The sequence below is a fragment of the Nerophis ophidion genome, linkage group LG24 (genome assembly GCF_033978795.1).
Source record: "Nerophis ophidion isolate RoL-2023_Sa linkage group LG24, RoL_Noph_v1.0, whole genome shotgun sequence".
Taxonomy (NCBI): Eukaryota; Metazoa; Chordata; class Actinopteri; order Syngnathiformes; family Syngnathidae; genus Nerophis; species Nerophis ophidion.
In genome coordinates, this window is record NC_084634.1 from 3,573,533 (window position 1) to 3,585,894 (window position 12,362).

General features: G+C 48.6%; 2 protein-coding genes across 10 annotated transcripts in view; one reads left to right on the plus strand and one right to left on the minus strand.

Annotated features, from left to right (window-relative positions):
* The window catches only part of alms1 (ALMS1 centrosome and basal body associated protein), a 172,784-nt gene that overhangs the window by 100,726 nt on the left and 59,696 nt on the right, over window positions 1–12,362 (plus strand). The window lies entirely within an intron of this gene.
* The window catches only part of si:dkey-33c12.4 (uncharacterized protein LOC560112 homolog), a 37,601-nt gene that overhangs the window by 12,591 nt on the left and 12,648 nt on the right, over window positions 1–12,362 (minus strand). For 5 of the 6 annotated variants that reach the window (XM_061886538.1, XM_061886536.1, XM_061886535.1 and 2 more), the window contains 9 exons: window positions 9,812–9,904; window positions 9,644–9,739; window positions 9,443–9,524; window positions 8,326–8,416; window positions 4,731–4,872; window positions 4,484–4,588; window positions 832–940; window positions 636–753; window positions 497–571 (listed from right to left, as the gene is read on the minus strand). In XM_061886538.1, the coding sequence (XP_061742522.1) occupies window positions 497–571; window positions 636–753; window positions 832–940; window positions 4,484–4,588; window positions 4,731–4,872; window positions 8,326–8,416; window positions 9,443–9,524; window positions 9,644–9,739; window positions 9,812–9,904 (911 nt within the window). The remainder of the gene's footprint in view (window positions 1–496; window positions 572–635; window positions 754–831; window positions 941–4,483; window positions 4,589–4,730; window positions 4,873–8,325; window positions 8,417–9,442; window positions 9,525–9,643; window positions 9,740–9,811; window positions 9,905–12,362) is intronic. The other variant, XR_009804159.1, reaches the window with a different exon arrangement.

A 12,362-nucleotide genomic window follows, 5' to 3' on the forward strand; every position in this document is an offset into this window, starting at 1 on the left:
TTGATGATATTATGGAGCGTAGATGTTGAAATCCCTAAATTTCTTGCAATTGCACTTTGAGAAACGTTGTTCTTGAACTATTTGCTCACACAGTTGTGGACAAAGGGGTGTACCTCGCCCCATCCTTTCTTGTGAAAGACTGAGCATTTTTCGGGGTGCTTTTTTTTATACCCAATCATGGCACCCACCTGTTCCCAATTAGCCTGTACACCTGTGGGATGTTCCACATAAGTGTTTGATGAGCATTCCTCAACTTTATCAGTATTTGTTGCCACCTTTCCCAACTTCTTTGTCACGTATTGCTGGCATCAAATTCTAAAGTTGATGTTTATGAGTTTGAACATCAAATATGTTGTCTTTGTAGCATATTCAACTGAATATGGCTTGAAAAGGATTTGCAAATGATTCTATTTTGTTTATATTTACATCAAACACAATTTCCCGACTCATATGGAAACGGGGTTTGTAGATTTACTCCACATTCATCTCTGGGTACCTGCTGAAGAGCTCATAGAGCATGCGGTAGGTGACGGTAGGTGCCAGGTAACCCACCCAAACCTGGAAAACATCCCTTTTGAAACAAACATTTTTAGTGTGGGGGGGAACAAATGAGAGAGGCTGTAGGTTCCACTTACGATTTTTGCCGAGTTTTGCCTTGACTTTGGGCCGAACTCCGTACTTCTTTGGCGCCCCGCGTTGGAGGCTTGTTTGCTTGTTGGACCATCCACTCTCCGTCCTGCTCATCTGCCCCCGCTGTCACAGAGCAGGAGACTCAAATACGTCAACATTTAGCAACGGAAGTATTCAAAGGTTTCGGACGTTCAATTTCACCTGCTGGACAAGGCGGACGGTCGCAGTCGAAAAGGGCGTTAATGGCGGCCTCTAAGGTGTCGTGGCTTTGCAAGGCCTCGGTGCTCTCCTCCTGGGTGAAGCCCATTTCCTGCAACCAGGCAGAGACACACTCTTTGTGTTAGATCCACTATGGACTGGACTCTCACTATTATGTTAGATCAACTGTGGACTGGACTCTCTCACTATTATGTTAGATCCACTATGGACTGGACTCTCACTATTATGTTAGATCCACTATGGACTGGACTCTCACTATTATGTTAGATCAACTGTGGACTGGACTCTCTCACTATTATGTTAGATCCACTATGGACTGGACTCTCACTATTATGTTAGATCCACTATGGACTGGACTCTCACACTATTATGTTAGATCCACTATGGACTGGACTCACACACTATTATGTTAGATCCACTATGGACTGGACTCTCACTATTATGTTAGATCCACTATGGACTGGACTCTCACACTATTATGTTAGATCCACTATGGACTGGACTCTCACTATTATGTTAGATCCACTATGGACTGGACTCTCACACTATTATGTTAGATCCACTATGGACTGGACTCTCACACTATTATGTTAGATCCACTATGGACTGGACTCTCACTATTATGTTAGATCCACTATGGACTGGACTCTCACTATTATGTTAGATCCACTATGGACTGGACTCTCACTATTATGTTAGATCCACTATGGACTGGACTCTCACTATTATGTTAGATCCACTATGGACTGGACTCTCACACTATTATGTTAGATCCACTATGGTCTGGACTCTCACACTATTATGTTAGATCCACTATGGACTGGACTCTCACACTATTATGCTAGATCCACTATGGACTGGACTCTCACAATAATATGTTAGATCCACTATGGACTGGACTCTCACACTATTATGTTAGATCCACTATGGTCTGGACTCTCACACTATTATGTTAGATCCACTATGGACTGGACTCTCACACTATTATGTTAGATCCACTATGGACTGGACTCACACTATTATGTTAGATCCACTATGGACTGGACTCTTTCACTATTATGTTAAATCCACTATGGACTGGACTCTCACACTATTATGTTAGATCCACTATGGACTGGACTCTCACACTATTATGTTAGATCCACTATGGACTGGACTCTCACACTATTATGTTAGATCCACTATGGACTGGACTCTCACTATTATGTTTGATCCACTATGGACTGGACTCTCACACTATTATGTTAGATCCACTATGGACTGGACTCTCACACTATTATGTTAGATCCACTATGGACTGGACTCTCACACTATTATGTTAGATCCACTATGGACTGGACTCTCACTATTATGTTTGATCCACTATGGACTGGACTCTCACTCTATTATGTTAGATCCACTATGGACTGGACTCTCACTATTATGTTAGATCCACTATGGACTGGACTCTCACTATTATGTTAGATCCACTATGGACTGGACTCACACTATTATGTTAGATCCACTATGGACTGGACTCACACTATTATGTTAGATCCACTATGGACTGGACTCACACTATTATGTTAGATCCACTATGGACTGGACTCTCACACTATTATGTTAGATCCACTATGGACTGGACTCACACACTATTATGTTAGATCCACTATGGACTGGACTCTCACACTATTATGTTAGATCCACTATGGACTGGACTCTCACTATTATGTTAGATCCACTATGGACTGGACTCTCACACTATTATGTTAGATCCACTATGGACTGGACTCTCACACTATTATGTTAGATCCACTATGGACTGGACTCTCACTATTATGTTAGATCCACTATGGACTGGACTCTCACTATTATGTTAGATCCACTATGGACTGGACTCTCACTATTATGTTAGATCCACTATGGACTGGACTCTCACTATTATGTTAGATCCACTATGGACTGGACTCTCACACTATTATGTTAGATCCACTATGGACTGGACTCTCACTATTATGATGGATCCACTATGGACTGGACTCTCACTATTATGTTCGATCCACTATGGACTGGACTCTCACTATTATGTTAGATCCACTGTGGACTGGACTCTCACACTATTATGTTAGATCCACTATGAACCGGACTTTCACACTAGTACGTTAGATCCACTATGGACCGGACTCTCACACTATTATGTTAGATCCACTATGGACCGGACTCTCACTATTATGTTAGATCAACTATGGACTGGACTCTCACTATTATGTTAGATCAACTATGGACTGGACTCTCACTATCATGTTAGATCCACTATGGACTGGACTCTCACACTATTATGTTAGATCCACTATGGACTGGACTCTCACACTATTGCTTCATCATCATCAGCCGTTGTCAGTCCACTGCTGGACGAAAGCCTCAGCATGTTTCTGCCATTTGGCGTACTTTTCATGCTGGTTATTAGCCTACACCTTCCACGCTGGCTTGGAAGGGGTATTTTATATCAGAGATCCTTCTCCTAGACTAGTTGCCTGACTGGGCTGTTGAACTTAGTCCGTCCTGTTTGTTGTCCGTGCACCATTTACCAAGGGACCCGCTCAGCTTTATGGGGCTGACCGCCCGCCAGTCACAAGAGAAGGTGCAAACAGTTCTTTGTGTGGATTTTATAGACTTAAGTTGGGACTCACTAACCCCACACACAACCTCCCATCTCATGCCTGGATGTAGTTTAACGTCATACCCAGGTAGTCCTTACCCATTTTATTTTCGAGGATGAAGTGCCATCTCCGGGTTGGAGAGGAGACCCTGCCCCAAGTGGAGGAGTTCAAGTACCTCAGAGTCTTGTTCACGAGTGAGGGAAGAGTGGATCTTGAGGTCGACAGGCGGATCGGTGCGGCGTCTTCAGTAATGCGGACGTTGTACCGATCTGTTGTGGTGAAGAAGGAGCTGAGCCGGAAGGCAAAGCTCTCAAGTTACCGGTCGATCTACGTTCCCGTCCTCACCTATGGTCATGAGCTTTGGGTTATGACTGAAAGGACAAGATCACGGGTACAAGCGGCCCAAATGAGTTTCCTCCACCGTGTGGCGGGACTCTCCCTTAGAGATAGGGTGCTCTGTTATCTGGGCAAAACTCAAACTAAAGCAGCGGCTCCTGCTCATGGAGAGGAGCCAGATGAGGTTTTTCGGGCATCTGGTCAGGATGCCAACCAAACGCCTCCTTAGGGAAGTGTTTCGGGCACTTCCGACCATTAGGAGGCCACGGGGAAGACCCAGGACACGTTGGGAAGACTGTCTCCCGGCTGGCCTGGGAACGCCTCGGGATCCCCCGGGAGTAGCTGGACGAAATGGCTGGGGACAGGGAAGTCCCCTGCTTAGGCTGCTGCCCCTGCGAGCCAACCTCGGATAAGTGTGGAATTTCAAGGACCCCTAGTTTGACATGCGTTACGCTACAGACCCCCATTTAATCCATTGGCCCTCATGTATAATGTTAAATGTTAATGTAACAGAGTGTACAAATGGGACCAAAAAGGGTCCATTACTATTAACTATCTGTCATTTAGCTGGGGACACCATACAACTACCAGAGTTGTACCACCCAACACTGGTTGTAAGCCAACACTGTCAATGATGAGGACAGAAGAGGTTGTCGTACCATAAGTTGCAACATCTGCGTATGGTTCAGCGCCTCTTTGGCCTCCCGCCTCGACCCGTCCAGCTTCAACACCTCCTTGTAGACTTTGGAAGCATCGTTATACCTCTGCAGAAGCATATTAAACGTTTGAATTTAAAACACAAACCCTAGAACAGTTGTTGTTTTTGTTGTGAGGTACTCTCACAAGTCCACCATTGTTGTGCAAACAAGGAGCCAATATCCATGTTCGGTTCAGTAGCGGGAATACCTTTAGTCCACAGAGAGCCTTGGCTTTACGAAAGAGACCTTTGACCCACATTGGTTCCATGAGGAGGGCGATTTCTGCGTCATTCAGGGCCTTGTCATACTGCTGCGTCTTCTCGTAGCAGAAGGAGCGATTCCCAAACAACCTGCCGGACAGAAATGGTGATGCTCTTTGCCCAATTTTATTTCTTAAAAAAGGCTGACATTGGGAAAAACTAGTGACAAAAGGTTTAAAGATAATAATGCGAAACCTGGGGTGCCCATTACGTCGATGGCGAGCTAGCAGTCGATGGCGTAGGGTGTGTCAGTCGATGGCGAGCTAGCAGTCGATGGCGTAGGGTGTGTCAGTCAATGGCGAGCTAGCAGTCGATGGCATATGGTGTGTCAGTGGATGGCGGAGGGTGTGTCAGTGGATGGCGGAGGGTGTGTCAGTGGATGCGAAGGGTGCGTCAGTGGATGGCGGAGGGTGTGTCAGTGGATGGCGGAGGGTGTGTCAGTGGATGGCGGAGGGTGTGTCAGTGGATGCGAAGGGTGCGTCAGTGGATGGCGGAGGGTGTGTCAGTGGATGGCGGAGGGTGTGTCAGTGGATGGCGGAGGGTGCGTCAGTGGATGCGAAGGGTGCGTCAGTCGATGGCGGAGGGTGCGTCAGTCGATGGCGGAGGGTGCGTCAGTCGATGGCGGAGGGTGCGTCAGTAGATGGCGGAGGGTGTGTCAGTGGATGGCGGAGGGTGCGTCAGTCGATGGCGGAGGGTGCGTCAGTCGATGGCGGAGGGTGCGTCAGTCGATGGCGGAGGGTGCGTCAGTCGATGGTGGAGGGTGTGTCAGTGGATGGTGGAGGGTGTGTCAGTCGATGGTGGAGGGTGTGTCAGTGGATGGTGGAGGGTGTGTCAGTCGATGGCGGAGGGTGCGTCAGTCGATGGTGGAGGGTGTGTCAGTGGATGGTGGAGGGTGTGTCAGTCGATGGTGGAGGGTGTGTCAGTGGATGGTGGAGGGTGTGTCAGTCGATGGCGGAGGGTGCGTCAGTGGATGCGAAGGGTGCGTCAGTCGATGGCGGAGGGTGCGTCAGTCGATGGCGGAGGGTGCGTCAGTCGATGGCGGAGGGTGCGTCAGTAGATGGCGGAGGGTGTGTCAGTGGATGGCGGAGGGTGTGTCAGTGGATGGCGGAGGGTGCGTCAGTCGATGGCGGAGGGTGCGTCAGTCGATGGCGGAGGGTGCGTCAGTCGATGGCGGAGGGTGCGTCAGTCGATGGCGGAGGGTGCGTCAGTAGATGGCGGAGGGTGCGTCAGTAGATGGCGGAGGGTGCGTCAGTAGATGGCGGAGGGTGCGTCAGTAGATGGCGGAGGGTGCGTCAGTAGATGGCGGAGGGTGCGTCAGTAGATGGCGGAGGGTGCGTCAGTAGATGGCGGAGGGTGCGTCAGTAGATGGCGGAGGGTGCGTCAGACGATTGCGGAGGGTGCGTCAGACGATTGCGGAGGGTGCGTCAGTCGACGGCGAAGGGTGCGTCAGACGACGGCGGAGGGTGCGTCAGTCGACGGCGGAGGGTGCGTCAGTCGACGGCGGAGGGTGCGTCAGTCGACGGCGGAGGGTGCGTCAGTCGACGGCGGAGGGTGCGTCAGTCGACGGCGGAGGGTGAGTCAAATGAATGAGTAGTGTGCGTCGGACTATGGCGGAGGGTGCGTCAGTCGATTTGGAGTGTGCGTCAGTCGACGGCGGAGGGTGGGTCAGTCGATTTGGAGGGTGTGTCAGTCGACGGCGGAGGGTGCGTCAGTCGAAGACGGAGGGTGTGTCATTCGACGGCGGAGGGTGCGTCAGACGAATGCGGAGTGTGTGTCAGTCAATGGCGGAGGGTGTGTCAGTCGATCGCCAGCCAGGCGTTAAAAAAAACAAACCTTAAAATAATTGATCATCAATCTTCACCAAGACGTGACTTTGGTCACCTGATTGACATTCACGGCACCCGAGGGTCTTGTGAGATGACGCTGGCTGCTTCCAGATCATTATTAAGAAAAAACGACCGACAGGAAGGCGAGGAACACTTCTTATTTCAACAGACTCTCGCACCGTACCTACCGTCAAAACTCTAAAGACCGACTGCACAGTTCCTGTCTTCACAATAAAAGCCCTGCTTCCTCCTACCTGCGCTAACAAAATAAGAGTCTCAGAAAGCTCGCGGAAGGTTTCATGTCTCGGTCTTTCAGAGCCTGCTTTCAGTGCCCTGAGACCAGCTGGTGACACAGTACCACATTATCGTGGTATAAAAAAGTAATTAATCAGCTTCTGTATTCAAACGCTGTCTGATATAGCTAACATTAGCAAGGTTTAGTTTAGCCTCGGGCTGGGCGATATGGCCTTTTATTAATATCTTGATATTTTAGGCCATGTAGAAATGGAAGTGTTGATGTGGAAATGGTAGACGGCAGGCTCAATTGGGTCAGTGCTGGTTGCTTTGGCATGTTGTGGGTGTGGCACCGGCCGGAGATGTTGACATGCGGAGTTTCAAGCACTCTTCATTCTCGAGCGGGCGAGTTTTTCAAACGATGCTACTTTTTGTAGCAACGCTTTTGCCGCATACTTGACATATTAGGGTTGTCTATTCAACATATTCACGCTTGAAGCCAAACCACCGCCAGATGATGAACCCCCTGCTGTTTTTCTTGGGAATGAATTCTTCTTCCTCCATTTGTTACCAGATTCGCATCTGGTCAATCAGATTTCCTCATAGTAAAAAAACGTACACTGTCTTTTTAACGTTCAGATGTAGACATGAGCCGTTTGGAAACCGTTTTGATTTGACGAGAATCGGTACCCAGTAGTACCGACGGACTTCGGCCGGTACTAATAAGCACCGAATTCGGTAGACATCCGTTGATAGGATAGACTTTTATGGTTCTCGGCCGGAAAAGGGTGGAGTGCCATCTCCAGGTTGGGGAGTAGACCCTGCCCCAAGTGGAGGAGTTTAAGTACCTCTGAGTCTTGTTCACGAGTGAGGGAAGAGTGGATCCTGACATCGACAGGCAGATCGGTGCGGCGTCTTCAGTAATGCGGACGTTGTATCGTTCCGTTGTGGTGAAGAAGGAGCTGAGCCGGAAGGCAAAGCTCTCAATTTACCAGTCGATCTACGTTCCCATCCTCACCTATGGTCATGAACTTTGGGTCATGACCGAAAGGACAAGATCACGGGTACAAGCGGCTGAAATTAGTTTCCTCCGCCGGGTGGATAGGGTGAGAAGCTCTGCCATCCGGGAGGAACTCAAAGTAAAGCCGCTGCTCCGCCACATGGAGAGGAGCCAGATGAGGTAGTTCGGGCATCTGGTCAGGATGCCACCCGAACGCCTCCCTAGGGAGGTGTTTAGGGTACGTCCAACCATGGGGAAGACCCAGGACACATTGGGAAGACTATGTCTCCCGGCTGGCCTTGGAACGCCTCGGGATCCCCCAGGAAGAGCTGGACGAAGTGGCTGGGGAGAGGGAAGTCTGGGCTTCCCTGCTTAGGCTGGTGCACCCGCGACCCGACCTCAGATAAGCGAAAGAAGATGGATGGATGGATGGAAAAAGAAACCTATGAGACAAATATCTGAACTGTCGAGTTTTCCACTCACTTCCACTCCTTTGGGTTGAGCTTGATGGCCTCGGTGAAGCATCTGATGGCCTGGTCGTGTCGTCCAGCAGTCGCCCAACAGTTGCCAAACTCTGCGAGGAGAAGCACCGTCAGAATAATTGTATCCAACTTATCACATAACTTTGTGTTACATCGAGTTCCGCTCGCCCTGCAAGAGGACAAAAGCTGTCTTTGATCCTACCAAGCAGAAGGCTTGTAAAACTCCACTGTGTACGATGGGAAGCGTCTTGCCTTTGGACCAGATGTTCCTCCAAGGGAATTTAAGTTGCTGGTCAATCCCACGTTCTTTTGATGACACATACACTGAATTTAAATGATCACCCAGAACGGAATTGGTATTTTGCAATTTATTCCAAAGCTTTGGAGAGACCAACCTAAAAACAACACATTCAATTCGCGTCGCCTAGTTGATCTGAAAACCTTACGGAAGCGCTGTCTTCTCCAATATCTCCCTCGCCCCCACCCACCGGAACGAATCCACATGTCTATTGTCCTCCTTAGCTGGGCACAGGAAGAGATAAGAAGGGAGTATTGCTACTCCTTACATTCCTAAAGCCAAGGTTAACTTATAAAATACAAAGAGTACAAATGGAAAACACTAGCTGTTTCAAATATGATTATGAATATAAAAAAATAACTCTTAAATATGGATATATGTAGATATCTATCTCCGTCAAGCGACATGAAGGCGTCGGTTTCTTTCCTCTATTGTAATCCACAGGAAGATATTGTCTTGAGCCGATATCTACAAATCTGAGAGAAAGCAGGTCCAGGCACCTCTTCTTTGAACTGTTTTACGACCTTTTCTTTTAACTGTTTGTAACAAAGGCGATGGCTGTTTATGACCCCCCCTCCCTTAGAAACAGTTGTCGCCATGTAATCAGGGAAAGTCCAAATAAGAGGCGTACAATCTTTCGTCATAGCAAGTTGGGAGACTGTACAAGAGTACAACCCAGACGTTTCTCCTCAATTGAGCGAAATTGAATTCTGTCCCTGTTTAATTCCTTCCTTCTTGTCTTGTTTAATATATATCATCAGCGTTTGAACCCGACAATCACTCTTCTTTCACTCACATGTTCATGCACATGATCACTGACCTGCCAGCTTGGCACTTTCCTGCATGTATTCCTCTACTATTGGATCTGTTGCTTTCTGGTCCAATGCGGGCTTGTGAGAACCCTTTGAGGGGAGGAAAACGAGGAAAACATGATCCGTAATACTTGCACCAGCTATGTTTCGTGGCAAACATCGTACGGATACTGTCGTTGAAGCTAAAGAAGAATACAAAAAGTTCCGACCTCGCTGTCACTTCCACATTCGCGGTCCTTCCTCGGAGCGTCCGGTGTGTCCGTCGACTTTTCCGTGACCTCACCGGCGATATCGGAATTGAGGCCCTGGTGAGGAGAGGACACGAGGAGGTCTACACCAACAACGAGCCAACAAGAATACAATAAATCCACAAAAACCTTTTCCTGCGCTTCGTTGTCCTTCTCAGCCTCGGGGGGAGCTTGTGCACCAATTTGATGGACAGACTCCTGGGGTTCGTCTCCATCCGCCTCCTGAAGTAGTCCCAAAATGGTAAAACATCCTCTTTTCCGCTGCCATTGAAAAATTATCTAAACCAGGGGTGCCCACACTTTTTCTGCAGGCAAATGGGGGGGGGGGGTCTGCCTCATTCATGTATATCAGGGGTCGGCAACCCGTGGCTCCGGACTGTGATCACTCTGATGTGGCTCAGCTGCTAAATTGCCGACCCCAGCGATTGAAACCTCCAGATTTTAGTGCCTCTCTCTCAGATATCACCCGGGGATAACATTCCCCAATTTTCTCTTGGACTTCAATATCGAGGGTGTGCAGTGATTGCAATGCCTTTAACTTCCTCTAAAACATGTCGTTGTTCCCGCTTTTACGCCACACGATCTGCGTGCCGACTGTTTACTTAGTTAGTCAACAGCCATACACGTCACACTGAGGGTTGTGATATAAAACACTTTAACACTGTTACTAATATGCGCCACACCGTGAACCCACACCAAACAAGAATGACAAACACATTTCGGGGAGAACATCGGCACTGTAACACAACATAAACACAATCAATCAATGTTTATTTATATAGCCCCAAATCACAAATGTCTCAAAGGACTGCACAAATCATTACGACTACGACATCCTCGGAAGAACCCACAAAAGGGCAAGGAAAACTCACACCCAGTGGGCAGGGAGAATTCACATCCAGTGGGACGCCAGTGACAATGCTGACTATGAGAAACCTTGGAGAGGACCTCAGATGTGGGCAACCCCCCCCCCCTCTAGGGGACCGAAAGCAATGGATGTCGAGCGGGTCTAACATGATACTGTGAAAGTTCAGTCCATAGTGGCTCCAACACAGCGGCGAGAGTTCAGTTCAAAGCGGATCCAAAACAGCAGCGAGAGTCCCGTCCACAGGAAACCATCTCAAGCGGAGGCGGATCAGCAGCGTAGAGATGTCCCCAACCGATACACAGGCGAGCGGTCCATCCTGGGTCCCGACGAGCGGCCCATCCTGGGTCTCGACTCTGGACAGCCAGTACTTCATCCATGGTCATCGGACCGGACCCCCTCCCTAAGCGGCAGATCAACTGGTCTAAAAAGGAGGTCTATTTAAAGGCTAGAGTATACAGATGAGTTTTAAGGTGAGACTTAACTGCTTCTACTGAGGTGGCATCTCGAACTGTTACCGGGAGGGCATTCCAGGGTACTGGAGCCCGAACGGAAAACGCTCTATAGCCCGCAGACTTTTTTTGGGCTCTAGGAATCTCTAATAAGCCGGAGTCTTTTGAACGCAGATTTCTTGCCGGGACATATGGTACAATACAATCGGCAAGATAGGCTGGAGCTAGACCAAAGAACAAATACCCAGAATCCCATGCATCCGTAACTATTCTGGGCTAAAGCACCACCCCCGACCCCCAACCCTGTCTATCTCAAACAATGCACGAAGGGGGGATTTGGTGACATTTTCTATTGATTTCATGTGGTCCAAAACATTGAAAGTGATGTTTTAGTGAAGATTGACGATCGATCGTTTTTAGGTCTATTTTGTTTTGTTTTAATGCCTAGCTGGCGATCCATTGACACACCCTTTACACCACACAATCTGCGTGCCGACTGTTTACATTTTATATTCAGCCCGTTAACACACGAAAGCAACTGCAACGCATACTTAGTCAACAGCCATACAGGTCACACTGAGGGTTCCATCCATCATCCATCCATCTTCTTCCGCTTATCCGAGGTCAGGTCGCGGGGGTAGCAGCCTAAGCAGGGAAGCCCAGACTTCCCTCTCCCCAGCCACTTCGTCTCGCTCTTTCCGGGGGATCCGGCCAGCCGGGAGATATATTCTTCCCAACACTGAGGGTTGTGGTATAAATAACTTTAACGCTGTTACTAATATGCGCCACACTGCGAACCCACACCAAACAAGAATGACAAACACATTTCGGGGAGAACATCGGCACTGTAACACAACATAAACACAAACGAACAAATACCCAGAATCCCATGCATCCCTAACTCTACACCCCAGCTAGCACCACCCCCCCACCCCCAACCCTGCCCTTCTCAAACAACGCACGGAGGGGGGATTTGGTGACATCTTCTATTGATTTCATGTGGTCCAAAACATTGAAAGGGATGTTTTAGTGAAGATTGACGATCGACCATTTTTAGGTCTATTTTTGTTTTTTTAATGCCTAGCTGGCGATCCATTGACACACCCTTTACACCACACAATCTGTGAACACTGTGAACCCACACCAAACAAGAATGACAAACACATTTCGGGGAGAACATCGGCACTGCAACACAACATAAACACAAAAGAACAAATACCCAGAATCCCATGCATCCCTAACTCAACACCTCCGCTAGCACCACCCCCCCACCCCCAACCCCGCGCTTCTCAAACAACGCACGGAGGGGGGATTTGGTGACATTTTCTATTGATTTCATGTGGTCCAAAACATTGAAAGGGAT